Here is a 15,431-nt window from a genome sequence, read left to right on the forward strand (position 1 = left end):
ATCTGAATCTTTTCTGTATGTTTAATTATATATGAAAAAATGGAACAGTATTTTAGTTTTCTAATAAACGGAACTTGCAATTTGTTTTTTATTGTTCCTGGGTTTTTATTTTACTAGTATGGTTGCCAATTGAGTTCAGTACTTTGTTGCTGAAATAGAAACTTTATGTAAAATGTTTTTGGGCCCATTATATCAGATATTGAGATTGAATACTACAGTAAGTTTAAAATAAGTTGTCAAAAATGAAGAACATTTGCTCACCCTAATGTGCTCAAAAAGTCTTTCAGTCAGCACCCTAACAGACAGGTTGATGATCCTGTCCAAGGAGGAGTTGGCTCTCTTTGCTGAGTCCTCACTGGCCTGTGGGTCACACTGCCTGCAGCGCTCCACAAAGGATCTACAGTGTCCACAGATGACATGAATATACACATTTTAAATAATACTTCACATTAAAAAACGATTATATTCTTACCTCAGAGGAGGGCAGCAGTTGACAAGAGCTATGGTCCTGGAAACATATCCATCTCCTCGATCCCCAAACTCTGCTTGGGTCTCATGAAACATCTCCACTTTTCTCTGGAAACTGTATACATTCACTTTGAGAACTTGAACTACAAAATAGTTGTGCTTAAGTGCAAATGAAGACTTTAGTGGACCCGAAATTTCTCGTGAACACACAAAATTGTTCCCAGATCCGATCCCGAAAAAAAGATTATTTATTTATTTATTTTTTTTTTTTTGCTTTGACGGTCACGCTGCCAAGAACAGCCTCTCACTTACACAATGTATCAGTTGCCACAGCACACTTCAGACTGTGTACGAAGCTTAACAATGATTAATACATTTGTGCCTTTCATCGTAGAGCTACCGAGGTGTTTCTGGCCAGATCAAAGCTACGAACCTTTGAACCGTCGTTAACTTTAAGTATCAAAAGCCAGCTTCACTGGTGACCAAGAAAAACTGTTTGGTCAAACTGCAGGAGGGAGGGTGAGCGGCAGTACGACCATGAAGCTGAAAAGCATAAATAGATTTTTTAATTAAAAACCCGATCCTTTTCACCGGATTTCGATCCTCTGAAAAATGGCGCCATCGACCTGTTTTCCGATCATGTGATCGGATCGGGACATCTCTAATGAATACAATGTGGTCATAGTAAGTCAACCAAAGTCTTCCCAAATAAAGCTATTCAAGTCATCTGGTAAAAAAATCTTCTAGTTTTAATATCGCAATATATTGCAAACCCCCAAAAAGTCGCTATGTCAGTTTTTCCAATCATACGCTTCACTATCAGTTGACAAGACAGCTCCAACTAACAGTGCACCACGCCTCCCCGTGTGGGGCCGGCCGAGGTAGAGCTGAGTTGGCTTTGATAAACTCAAACACACGCTGCGTTCAAACTCCGGATTTAGGTGGAAACAGGACAAATTTTTTATCGCATACAAGCAGGAAGGCTTGTCGCAAGAGTGATTTGGTCAAGGATTGAAAGTAATTATTATATAAAAGAGCCCCATGCATACACTTTCAACTTAAAATTTCTGTGTCTTGTGATGGCCGCCACATTGGATTATACAATCACATAATTTCAGCTCGAAATATTTACATAAAATGAATGATAACTGCCTGCCAACGTCGGTCCTCGAGGGCCCCTATCCAGCTTGTTTTTCATGTCTCCCTCCTCCAACACACCTGACTCAAATAATCAGGATCGTTATCAGGCTCTTGCAGAGCCTACTGATGAGCTGATCATTTGGTTCAGGTGTTTTAAAGGAGGGAGACATGGAAAACAAGCTTGATAGGGGCCCTCGAGGACCGGAGTTGCCTACCCCTGATTTAGACATTTCTGTATCCAAACCCAAAAAAAAAAAAAAAAAGTGTTTTATTTTATGTAACATTTCAATCTAAAAACGACGAGAACCAGATAGCCGGCAAGACGTGCCTCCGTGCTCAGGCAATAGTAACATTGACATTCAACCTAAATAAGTTGTGATTGCCTATCGAAAAATGCAAATTCTGCTCTTGTTGTGTAAAATTAAGATGATTCTGCATGCTTTCCTCAAGTATTAAGTTTCTCGTGTAAAAAATGAGTGATTTATTAGCTGTTGAAAACTTGTACTAAATAGAAAAAAATTGAAGTTGCTATTTTGGACAAAAACTTTGCTATTTATCCTGGAAATATAGGTGATTATCTCTGCATTTGGTGAATTTTGTGCATTTAGCGTAAAATTTGAGAATTATGTAGCCATTTTAAGTTTTGCTATGCTTGTATAAAAAAATAATTAATCGGGATTTTATTAGGGAACGACTTTGAATTTTTTAATGTCGCTGCTCATATAGACTCATATATGCCTAAGGGAGGTGCCTGTTTTGGTTTTAGGTCGCTAGCGGCTTTGGTTTTGAAAATATTTTTCATTTTAAGTTTTTGAAAATAGGCACCCTACGGATCGGCCCCGAGCCCTGTGTCCCGTCAACTGATAGTGAAGTCTATGTTCCAATATCATTCAGCCCTAATATCTCAGCAATTTTATGGCTACTAATTGGAAAAAATAGGGGTCAAAAAGTACTAACTACCCAGTTCACTGTCTAATTACTAAATTTTTAAAAACGTACCTATAAAGAAAGTCAGCCAAACCGATGAGACTAAAGCGAGCCACTCTTGCACCTAAGAATTGATTTACAGATGTAGATTTGTCCAGGTCTACTTTCAGCCTCTGAAATGATGAAAGACATGTTTTTTAAAGTATCTGTGTCATAAGACTGTTTTCAAATGTCAAAAAATACCTGAATAACAGAACGTGCGAGTTGGGACTGATAGTCCTCTATGTGTAGAGTTTGGGCCCATCGCCTTTCTTCGTCATCCAGAACCTGAATTAACTCTTTTGTCACTTTCTCCTGCAAGTGAAAAAACAAAACATCAATAATAATTTTTTGAAAGGGCTGTAAAATTTAAAAAAATCTCCTTACTTTGACAATACTTAGACACTCCTTTTCCAACTGGTCCACTGTATCTTGAGGCAAAATAGGCTCCAGCGAGGCATAGTTGATGGGTGTTGCTGTGCCAATGGTTCCCAGAACATCACTTGTAGAGACAAAAAGGCACATATTGTTTAAATAGTATTATCGACATATATTCTAGACCTGATATAGTGCTACTCTACCGGTTGTAGATATTGTAGAACCAGTCCAACAATGAGTAGACGTCGGTAATCTGCAATGGGCCCCGCGTCAGATTTCTCAGCCGTTTTGCCACAGCTTGATGATAACTTTCCACATACACTTGGAATGCAGAAAACTCCTCAGGGTAAATGGAAACAGCGTTCCTCTTTGCTGCATCAAGGTCATCCACCATCCGACTTCTTAGGCGCTCCAGGTATGACGATAGCTGGCCTGCCTGAGTGTCTACCTGTTGTGGTAGACTCCAGTCAGCGGCCTCTGCCACTGCTTCCCTCCACTTCATCTTCATACGCCGAGGGCGGTGGCTTTGTTGGCTGTGAGGAGCCGCGTCCAGATCTTGCTCTTGCTTACTCTCCTCCCTGAGAGCCCAGGTCACATCCGCATGCTCTTCCTGTTGAATTACTAGAACCACAAGGCCAAGATTGGGACCGGCGCTGGGCTGACGGAGTGACTCGCGTACAACGTCCCACATCTCCCTCATCAAAGCCTCGTAGAGGAGCTCTACGTCCTTCTCTTTCCGGCGGCCTGAATCCAGAGTTGCGTTCGAGCTGAGCGAGTCGTCCATGGCTGAACACGATAAGGGAATAATACCAGGAGGACTGCAGAAACTAAAACTTGGACTGAGGACAGGACTAGCTGGAGTTGGCAGGAGAGACAACAGCTCACACTCTCGCTCCAGTTCCTGGATGTGTGTGTCGGCAAGAAGCAGGTCTCGATTGTTGACTAATTGTAGAATCTCCAGTACTGTTGAGGGTAAAACATAGACCAAATTGGTTCCAGTGATTTTAAAAAGAAACCGAAAAACAACTGAAAATATGAAGGTAAATGTTCCACTGTTCTTCCAGTCTTCATAGGGAAGCTACAGCCTACCAAAATCAAATTTTGGCAAAAGACAGACTGAACGCTTGATTTGTGTCCTGTTGATCGCAGGTCAAACACATAAAATGACAAACACCACTTTTCACATTGAAACCTACACGAAAATCCATTTGAATCATGAGACAATCAGCGACTTTGATAGATATTTGTGGTTTAACCTTAGGCATATACTTCATAATGATATTGACGGGACACATTCCCCAGACATTGCGCCTCGCTTTCACGTCCCATACTCCGCTTCAGTTGGTCACAGTTACACTCATACATGCAGAGATCCAATGCTAGATTTAGGGTGACAAAATATGAAAGCTGTACTGCATACAAGCAGAAAGCATTTTGCCTGTTACACCAGACTCACCGCTGTTCCAGCTATTGAGTCCGGCCACCATTCAGCGGATACAATTTCCAGGGCGGAGCAAGCCACAGCAAACAGACAGCAGAGTGGACCAATCAGTGACGGGCAGACGTGACGTTAGTAAAACGACGAGGGCAGGACGAGGGACTTGCGCGCGGAAGTAAACATACGAGAAGAGCAGAGTTTATTCAACATGGCTAGCGCGAGACAGACTGTTGTCAATGACTCGTGTCGATGTGTTTTTGGTAATTTAAAACTGATTTTACTGTGGATTGGAACATATTCTCGGCTCTCCTGTTCACCATCTGTGTTGTTGTGGAGACGACTTCCGACGCGCAAGAGTGACGTTGCTCATAAGGAACACGTCACGCAAATAAACGAATCTGATTTGTCGATTGATTTTGTACCTGCTCGAGAGGCCGTTAATGGGCTGGTTCCCAGACTTTTCTCTCAGTGTTTGAAAAATACAGGGAGAGCAGTCTAGCCGTGCCAGGCAAGTAAGCATTGTCTCAGGGGTGATTTGTCCGAGTATTAAAGGTAATTATTATATTGTTTGTACCATGCATGCATTTTGAAATGTTGTGAAAAAAATCAATGGGAGAAATTAACCGCTACGGCACTGGTGTCATAATTTGCAATATTTACGTAAATGCTAACTGCCCGTTTTTTTGCTTTTAACCAAGAATCAAGACTGTTTAACGTCCATATCTATAAAGAATTAAGGGATTTAAGCATTAATTCACAAGAATTTTAACGTAAACAGCTCTTTGTGGTGATCAGATGGCGCCACACTGGCTTAGAGAATAGTAGCACATTTGACATATTTACGTAAAACAAACACTAACTGCTGTTTTTTTTGCTTTTAACCAAGAATCGAGACTGTTTTACGTTCATATCTATAAGGAATTCACGGATTTAAGAATTTATTCACAATAATTTACAACGTAAAAAGCTCTTTGTGGTGATAAGGCGGCACCACAGTGGCTTAAAGACTAGCAGCACATTCGACATATTTAGTACATAAAACAAATGCTAACTGCCCGGTTCTCTGCTCTTTTAACGAAGAATCTGGACTGTTTTACATCCATATCTATATAGAATTAAGGGATTTAAGCATTTATTCACAAGAATTTTCGACGTAAAAAGCTCTTTGTGGTGAAAAGGCGGCACCGCAGTGGCTTAAAGACTAGCAGCACATTCAACATATTTACATGAAATAAATGCTTATTGCCCGTTTTTTTTTTTTTTTTTTTTTTGCTTTAAGAATTTTCAACGTAAAAAGCTCTTTGTCTGTGTTTCCACTCGGTCAGCTTTGACGGAGATAGGCCCCTTATTAATCGGGCCTGCGCCCTGTGTCCCGTCAATATATTATGAAGTCTATGCCTTAGGGTAAAATGAAGTGCAGACATTTTCAAATTGGACAGTGTGTTGATCGAACCCACTGACTCAGGATTATGGAAACCTCAAGCTTGTAGCCATTTTATGAGGTAAAGCACCATATTTGGTCACTTAGGGCACTTTCAACCAAGACGACCAGGGTCCGTTTGAAGAGCTACCTCGCAACAACACTTGCAAATGTTTTGGCGAAAAGGTTCAGTATTCACACTGTGCCATCCGAACTTTCCGAGTAGCATCACATGGACGAAGGGCATTCATTGATTGGAAAAATTTAGAAGAGGAAATACCTCCTACGAAGCGGAGGGGATGGAACGTGGTGTGACGTTGCATGTAATGTAGCATAAGCTCACCCTGGTCCGCATGCATTCACAAGCGAAGATGGGTGCGCTCAAGCAGACCGAGACCCACGATTTTTGAGTGGACCAGAGTTCATTTGTTTGGTTTGAACTATAGTTTGGATGCGCGTCCATGTTTACAAAATGAAGCGGACTATCTGAGAAAAAGAACTCTGGTCTGTACCAAACAGTGCTAGTGTGAAAGCACCCTTAAATTTAAGTGAAAAATGAAGACCATCGGACCCTGTGAGCTATCACAAGAATTTTCTGATTTAGTATTTCTAAAAACTGTTAAGTCACGATTGTTCTTTGAATAATGTAACGGGGGATTGGCCCTGTGTGTTTTCTGATTCATTCGTGCAACGTCAGAACTCTTCTTGACCCAGTCAATAGCACATTGATTGCATGGGTGTGACTATATATCGAAATCGTGATATATGGCGATACTTTGTATCCCCAAAAATTATCGATGTGCTCCCGTCAAAAATCAATATATTGGTTTAAAAATGTGTCACTGTTTAAAAAGAAAAACAAAAGGAACCAACGGCTTGCTAGCAGATGTTTAACTAGAATATTGTCTATGTTAACATTTTGACTGCCATTGGCAACGCAAGACATTAAAATTTATTTTGACCTAAGTGAGAACGGGAGTGAGAAGGCTGTTCACAGTAGTCGTGTTCCGTGCTTTCGGTTGCAATTAAACCATTGAAAACCTTAAATCTCCATCAACCTCTCAGCAGTGATGGCAGTGTTTTTATTATGAACAAAGTATTTTGACGTCAATTTCGACTTTAATGGTGAAATTCAGCTTGCGTAAAAGTCAGGTTACGTCGCCAGAATAGAGACGGAACTTATTCGTAACTCAAGAAATCCCTATATTTTTAATATGGTTAAAAATATACAGCGGTATGAAAAAGTATCTGAACCTTATGGAATTTCTTACATTTCTGCATAAAATCACCATCAAATCTGATCTGATCTTTTTCAAAATCACATAAATGAAAAAAAAACTGTCTACTTCAACTAAAACCACCCAAACATTTAAATGTTTTCATATTTTAACGAGGATGGCATGCAAACAATGACAGAAAGGGGAAAAATAAGTAAGTGCCCCTCTGCCTGTTAGGGCCTCCGCCCCTTCCTCCTGAGGCCTGATCCGCCTTGGACAGGTGTGCATGTTTTTAGCTGATTACAGGTCAGACGAGTGGAGCGGCCACAGCTGAGGGCAATGAACATCAGCCAGCTTTAAAAGCCCAGCAGACGCTCCACCTCGTCGCCCGATTAACCTGTCTGCTTCACACGTCAGTTGTATCTCGCCTTGTACAGTATATGATATGTTCTGATCTCCGGCTTACGACTACATTGCTTTCGTCCCAGGTCCTGCTTTCTGCGCGCACCTCATCGGATTACACGCCTGCCTCCCTTCTGAGCCTCCTCGTCATACGCCAGCTCCCCAACGCCGTGCCCAGCAAGCGACACCCGCGACAGCCTTGTGATCATCAATAAAAGACCGCTCATTTTATCACTGTGTGTCCACTCTGGGATCCCCTCTTGGTCTCGCACCCTTAACACTGCCTAAGGAGATTTAAAGAGTCTGGATGTTCATCCATCGAAAGTCAGAGAAGTTGTCTACAAATGGAGAGAGTTTGGCACTGTTGCTTCTCTCCCAAAGTGTGGCCGTCCACCAAAGATGACGCCAAGCGTTCAGTGCAGAATACTAAGAGAGGTAAAAAAGAGCCCTACTATGTCTACTAAAAAGTTACAGTAATACTAGTAGTACTATATGTAAAACAATGGCCAAGAATGGTGTTCATGGGAGGACTGCACTGAGGAAACCACTGCTTTCTAAAAAAAAAAAAAAAAACATCGTTGCTCCTTGAATGTTCACAAAAAGGCACTTGGACATTCCACAAAAGTTTTGGCAAAATATTTTGTGGACTGATGAAACCAAAGTTGCATTGCTTGGGAATAACACACAACGTCATGTGTGGAGGAAAAATGGAACAGCTCACCAACATCAACAGCTCATATCCACCGTGAAGCATAGTGGAGGGAGCATCAAGATTTGGGGCTGTTTTGCTACTCCAACAACTTGCAATCATTAATGGAAGAATAAATTCAAAAGTTCATCAGGAATTTTGCAGGAAAACCTGAGGCCATCTGTCAGACAGTTGAAGCTAAAAATAGTATAGATGCTGCAACAAGACAATGATCCAAAACACAGAAGTAAATCAAAACTTCAGAAGGGTTTCAGAAGAACAAAATACACGTTCGGCGTGCCCAAGTCAAAGTCCATACTTGAACCCCATTGAGATGCTGTGGTATGACCAAAAATGAGCGATTCATGCCAGACATCCCAGGAATCTGACTGAACTACAGCAGTTTTGTGGAGAAGGCCAAGAGTAGTCCTGCTCGATGTGCCAGACTGCAGCTACAAGAAGCGTCTGGTTGAAGTTATTGCCGCCAAAGGGGGGACCACAAAATAATAAACGTGATGGTTCACTTACTTATTTTCCCCCTTCTGTCATTGTTTGGATACTATCCTCATTAAAATATGAAAACCTATGAATGTTTGGGTGGTTTTAGTTAAAGCAAACACATTTTGACCAAGATCAGATCACATATGAAGGTGATTTTATGCAGAAATGTGTGAAATTCCAAAAAGTTTAGATACTTTTTCATACCACTTTATATTTCAAATAAATGAATGTGAACTTTTATTATACGCATTTGTGACTGTCTGATGTCATAAAGTACTACATAGAAGCGGGTTTAATTTACCGTTTGATGAAGTTGGATTTGTTTTGTTTCGTGTTTTTGCTAAGACCAACGTTTTGAATCTATTCGAACGTCAGAATCAATACCAAATTGGGATTCAATGTACAAATTTAAATTTCTATGGTCAGAAGCAACTCATTTCTTCCTCATGTACTACCTGAGAGGGGCTCTCTGGTTTTGACCACTGGCTCATCCTCCTCTGTTTCCTCCTCCGTCTCCTGTGAGGCCTTGTCGGACATGGACTCCCTCTTCAGTTTGCCAAGGCTGACCATCCTGAGGAAGGACGGCCGCCTAAAAGCCTCCGCCTCGCTGTCTGCTCTGAGGTCTCCACAGGGCAGGCTTTCTCTGCGGTCCTCCTTACGACGGCCGTTAATACTGCACAGCATCAACAGCGCAAGACAACATTGACGACATCGATGAATAGTGCTATGAAGGTGATGATGCTTGATGTTCTTTTGGTGATAATTATCAATAGAATAAATGGTATTTGAAAAGTTATAGGTAATAGAATGTATGGGATTTGCCCAAATTACACTCATTTCAAAGTATGATTCTTTGCCAGTGGTGGAATATAACGAAGTAAAAGTACTTTGTTACTGTACCTAAGTACGTAGTGTGTCTGTACCAAGGGCGTAGATTTGTATAAGGACGGTAGGGACATAATACTACCAACTTTTCAGGATGCGCAAATTATCCCCACCAACTTTTAAGCAACCTTATTTGCATTAAATAATGACTTCAGTTATATAGGTCATTTACATTGTCTTCCTATATGGTGTAAGCATAAAATTGATCCTACCATTATTAAGTGAATTACAGAACTTTCATTATGTTCAGACTTACACTGACCCCTTTTCACTCGCTGAATGTGCCAGTGCATGTTTTCCCTTCAAACGCACATTTGATTGGCTGATGACTTGACCCCTCCCCCCCTACACACACACACCCATTCACAGCCCGACAGAAATACAACATGGCGCCTCCCCCGTCCCCTTCAAAGTTGAGGGATATTAGAAGTTTTTTTCCGCCAGCAGCAGCCACTGTAAGTAATGTAAAAAGACATCACTGTTGTGGAGGTAGGGAACACTCCACTAATTTTGCTACTGCTACAGTGCTTCAAGTCAATTTTACTCAGTGAGAGTTCTTGAAATAAGAAAAACAGCTAGCTGAAAATAACCTTAAGACTTATTTTAAGCAAAAAGTTTGTATATTTAATCTTAAAAGAAAAACGTGTTTGTCAGAAATATTCTTGATACAAGAATATTGTTCAAAACATTATTTGAAAAAAAAAAATATTGATGTAGGTGAAAAATTACCAGCTTTTAGATGTATGGGCTCAATACAAACACATTTTAATATTCACTTTAAGTGGAAGAATCTGACGACTTAATCTGTTAAGTAGCCTTTAACACTCAAAAAAAGATGGAGAAAATTATTTGGCAAGATTTACCAAAAACTATCAGATTAAGAAGTTATAAATTTGCAGTGTGAAAGTTAGTATAGCGCAATACAGATTTATTTTGCACTAGTCATTTAGCCTATCAATTAAATAGGTTCATATTGGTGAGAAATGTAGCCCTGACCCCCCATTCACCAAATATGTTTGGTCTTATTAATGCCCCGTCCCCAGCAAAAAGAGTACATGCGGGTTATGCTGTTATATCGTCCCTACCAATATTAAAACCTATGCCCTTGGTCTGTACTGTACTTTGCTTGAGTCCAAATATGAAGTGTTTCTTTTTACTTTTACTTCACAACATTTTACGGCAGGTATCTGTACTTTTTACTCCCCTACGTTTCAAAGTGTCGCCTGCGTTACACGTTACTTTTGTTTGTGTGTTTGATTGTCTCATTGCGAAGTGATAGTTTCGTTTTCATGCCTCCGGCGCAATCGAGAAGCTTCCTGCAACTATACTGTAATTGAGCACTAGAGGCAGCAATGTTAGTGCAAGTAGGATTATGCAGGTGAACAAGATACTGACCAATAAAAACCAAAAGTGCGAGGAGCGCGCCTTCAGATCGGTGCCGCATACTCCTGTACAGTAGGTGGTGGTATGCACCTGATAGTTGCTTGCAAGTTTTGGAGTTTTTTAATTTGCTAAGCTTCTGTTTACAGTGCGGTCAATTTTATTGGTTCTTATTTCCATTCTTCACAGTTTTAAATGAATCTGATCAATCAATATATTTTCTGGTTCTTTCACTGAATATCTATTCAGATCTCAGTATGTATGTATATAAATTAGGGCTGTCAAACGATTAAAATTTTTAATCGAGTTACTTACAGCTTAAAAATTAATTAATCGTAATTAATCGCAATTAATCGCAATTCAAACCATCTATAAAATATGCCATATTTTTCTGTAAATTATATATATATTCTGTAAAATAAATTGTTGGAATGGAAAGATAAAACACAAGATGGATATATACATTCAACATACGGTACATAAGGACTGTAGTGGGCATTTCACTCTACTGTCATTTAAATCTGTCTATGCTGTCCTCACTCCGAAGCGTCTACTTTTTCCAAAGCTAGACAGCTAGTGAATGACGCCTTAATAATTAGACTTCTTCCTTTTTCATCTGATTTATTAATAAAATGGCCTCAAACCATTGTCCTCTTTAGACCGTCGTAAAACTACAAAAAAAAAAAGTACCATTGCATTAGCAACAACGTTAGCTTAGCACGCTATACAGGTTCACTAAACATAAACAAAAAGCGTCTCATACAAAAAATATAACATTTCGCTTACTAACATAATATGTACATTCTTTACAACAACCATACTTACGGACAAATCTTGTCCAAGGATCATATAAGCACAACATTATCAGCCCGAGACGTCGTGCAGCCATATTGAACTGGACTGAAAACAATAAACCATGTCGCAAAGCGACCACAAGAGTTCGCTGTTGGACAGCACAAAAAGCCTTGCTGTAAAACTTACCAAAAGGCAGAATACTTTCTGAGCGGGACATGTGCGTTAATTGCGTCAAATATTTTAACGTGATTAATTAAAAAAATTAATTACCGTGCGTTAACACGATCATTTTGACAGCCCTAATATAAATATATACAGTATACACTTATATTACATTTTTTCATTGGCAGAAAATACTTCGTGGCGGTATGCACCTGATAGTTGCTTGCAATCTGCCATTAAGCTAAGTTCTGGGGTTTTTGAGCTTGTTAAGCTTTTGCCTACAATGTAGTCAATTTTATGGCTTGATTTTTCCATTTTGCACAGTTTTGAAGCAGTCAATGAATTTTCTTTGACTCAGATCTCTGTGTGTGTTGTTTATATACATACATATATATATATATATATATATAAATATATCACATTTTTCCATCGAGAGAAAATTCTTTTACTTTTTACTTGTAAAAAAATTTTTTTTAAAGCAAGTTCTTTTGTACTTTTACTTGAGTATTTTTTTTCTTAGACACATGTACTTTTACTTAAGTAATTTTGTTTGCAGATACAGGTACTTACATCCACCACTGTTCTTTGCTCATGTCAGAATAAAGAACTGCCTCACTTAAAACACAGTAATAATTTCATTCAGTAAGCGCATTAAGCATACAACATCATGGCATATGACAAGCTCGAAGGATATAAGAACAGTTGTTGATCAATATTAATTAAATGATTTAAAAAAAAAAAAAAAAAAAACATTCAAAAAAAAAATGTAATTGTAATTTTCTCATTTTTGTTAATGGTAATAGTGTATAGTTCTAGTACACAGGTGTCAAACTCAAGGCCTGGGGGCCAGATCTGGCTCACCAAATCATTTTGTGTGGCTAGAGAAAGTAAATTATGTGCATTGACTTCGTTTCAGTCACTAAAATAAGATCTTTGCAATTCTCAATGAAAAATCGGAAACTAGACAGTTTTTTTTTTTTTTGTTGATAATTTAAAATAGAACAATAGATTTTTTTTATATTTAGGGTCCTGCCTTATTTTATCATAAAACAAAAACTATCAATTAATAAAAAGACAATATCAACTGTTTTCTGTTTGTTCATATAAAATATCTAAATAAACAATAAATGAATAAAATTGAACAACAATATTTACTGGGGGTTTCCCCCCTTTTTTTTAATGTATATAAATATATGTATTTTTTTTTTATTTGTAATTGAAAAAAACTGAGGCCGTGAAGTTTGAAGCGCGATATAGCAAGGGATAACTGTATACGAAAAAAGACACTTGTTTTTTCAATGTGCAAACATCCTCACCGGAAGAGAGTCATAATTCCTTCTGAGCTTCTGCGTAGTCCTTTCCTTCTTTCCCTCTCTGTTGGTAGCGTATTTGAGTCCCTGGGGCAATAGTGAGGAGAGTTGTGCCCCCACACGTTGCGTCCAGATTTGCGGAGGCCCTTGCCTAATTTCCCAAGGGTCTTCAATGGCGACACGCCACAAATCCGCTCTAGGGTGCCCCTCAGAGGCTTCCCTTTCGGGTTTCCCACCCCGTGTCTCTCTGCGTTCAACTCATTTTCCTCCTCTTCTCCATCGCGAGACGATTTGAGCTGGATATTACCCCTGACCTCCCCCATGATGAGCCCCGTGTCACCGTCATTCCTCTCATCTTCATCTAGGTCAACATTCTCGAAAGGGTTGAGGTTCTTGCTTAGATCCTTCAGGTCGTGCAAGTCCTTAAGATCGTTAAGGTCATTCAAGTCCTTGAGGTCCAAATCGAGCCTCGGTAGAATGAGCTCACCGTTCACCCTGGGGAACTCGTGGCAGCTCTTTGACCTACCTGGAAGCTTCTTTAGAATGGGCATGGTTGCACTTGAGATTTTAACTGTTGAACAAGAACACAACTTTAGTGTAGCATTGCAACTAAGTACTTTGTAACAAAAGTTTAAAAGATAATAGACACAGAAAAGCAGTTGCTTTGAGGCACGTTATTTACAATTTGATCGTCTTGAACAATACAGTTTATAACCTATTAAACATTTTTGTTTTTTCAAGAATAGAATATCTACGCATGTTGAGAAATGGTCAATCAAACTCTACTCACAATGAATAGAGAAAATTAACACTGACGCAAAAGTGAAAATCAAACCACATATTGTATGTGTTCATTAACATTTTATATATTTATTTTAATCAAAGTACAGTACAATTTTATTCTGTTTTATCTTCATCTAAATATGATGTTTTTTCATCTGTGCTTCATTATAGCCTGGTTTTGTCATTCTTAACATGCCAGAAACAAAACTTATTTTTGCCTAAAATTCTTTGGTATTTTAACATTTTTTAATGTATGTTTTTATATATATATAAGTATTCGTATTTAACTTTATTTTTTTTACATTTTCTAGAGCACTTTCTAAATCACAGTATTGCATGTTATAGCATAATAATATAGCATAATAGCATATGTAAATAATCTACCCTTTACATATACTTTGCCTTACGACTTTTACTCTGTTGGTTATTGTTTAAACCTCTGATGCATTAATTATGAAATCCTTGGTCAATATTTTTTCTGAAGTGGTTTTAGTCTTCTCAAGACATGAGAAAAAAAACTTTTTTAATAGCTAACCACCAGAGGGTAAAGAGAAAAATCTTATTCCCTTGATATTGACAAAAAGTTTTTTTTTTCAGTGTTCATTTTGTATGACAATATTGTATAGACTCAAATACAGCACATGTATCACTGAATGTATGGAATTGTCTTGTTTGTGGCCATTTACAGTGTTGTAATGTGATAAACATTGTTCAAATGTGTTACCTGTTTCACACCTGTATGATGGAAGACAACAGATCAGAAAACAAACAAAAAAAAAAGCCAGATTGGCTTCTGCAAGATATCAATAAAATGAATTCAAATTCAAATCTTACCTGAGAAGATATCCGTACAGTGTTTCAGTGGCGTGTCATTCTGGGGTGCGCCGGCTTTGCGTGTGTTTGTCACTGATGAGTGTGAGAGTGTGTCTGAAAGTACTCGTGGACTCAAGAGAGCAATGCGGCTGCCCGTTGTTTCCTGGCCAGTTCTATTGTGGTGGAAGGTGATATGTTTTCCTGAGGAAAGGCCTGTCCTGTCGCTTCTACCCCTCCTACACCAGCAAACCTTTCGCCCCCACTACTATACCCCACCCAGCATGCACCCAAGGGAACCTTCTACTTGAATTAATTACACTGAGTGCACAAGGACTGGCCAGAGCATCTCCTCTGGTGTATTATGATTTTATCATCTGTGCACTCTTTGTTTTTGTGACTCAACCATGGGCGTCGCCAGACATATTTCACTGGGGCATGTGCCCCAGTATTGATCTACAGTGCCCCAGTCATAGACTTCATAATGATGTTGACGGGGCGTGGTGCCAATTAATAGGGGGCCTATCTCTGTCTAAGCTGACCGAGTGGAAACACAGACAAAGAGCTTTTTCCGTTGAAAATTCTTGTGAATAAATGCTTAAATCCCTGAATTCTTTATAGGTATGGACGTAAAACTATCAAATCTTGGTTAAAAGTAAAAAAAAGTTAGCATATATTTTACGTAAAT

The 15,431-nt window shown here is 39.1% G+C and overlaps 1 protein-coding gene across 1 annotated transcript in view; it reads right to left on the bottom strand.

The window, feature by feature from the left end:
* LOC130906245 (tumor necrosis factor alpha-induced protein 2-like) overlaps positions 1 to 14,969 on the bottom strand; it is a 36,592-nt gene extending 21,623 nt beyond the window's left edge. The window contains exons 1-9 of the mRNA XM_057820351.1: positions 14,768 to 14,969; positions 13,157 to 13,721; positions 9,074 to 9,291; positions 3,156 to 3,915; positions 2,962 to 3,076; positions 2,779 to 2,889; positions 2,608 to 2,708; positions 473 to 583; positions 262 to 397 (exon numbers count right to left, since the gene is read on the bottom strand). Of these exons, the coding sequence (XP_057676334.1) occupies positions 262 to 397; positions 473 to 583; positions 2,608 to 2,708; positions 2,779 to 2,889; positions 2,962 to 3,076; positions 3,156 to 3,915; positions 9,074 to 9,291; positions 13,157 to 13,701 (2,097 nt within the window). The 5' untranslated portion in view covers positions 13,702 to 13,721; positions 14,768 to 14,969. The remainder of the gene's footprint in view (positions 1 to 261; positions 398 to 472; positions 584 to 2,607; positions 2,709 to 2,778; positions 2,890 to 2,961; positions 3,077 to 3,155; positions 3,916 to 9,073; positions 9,292 to 13,156; positions 13,722 to 14,767) is intronic.
* Between the last annotated feature and the right edge of the window lie 462 nt (positions 14,970 to 15,431).

The sequence above is a fragment of the Corythoichthys intestinalis genome, chromosome 18, assembly GCF_030265065.1.
Source record: "Corythoichthys intestinalis isolate RoL2023-P3 chromosome 18, ASM3026506v1, whole genome shotgun sequence".
NCBI lineage: Eukaryota > Metazoa > Chordata > Actinopteri > Syngnathiformes > Syngnathidae > Corythoichthys > Corythoichthys intestinalis.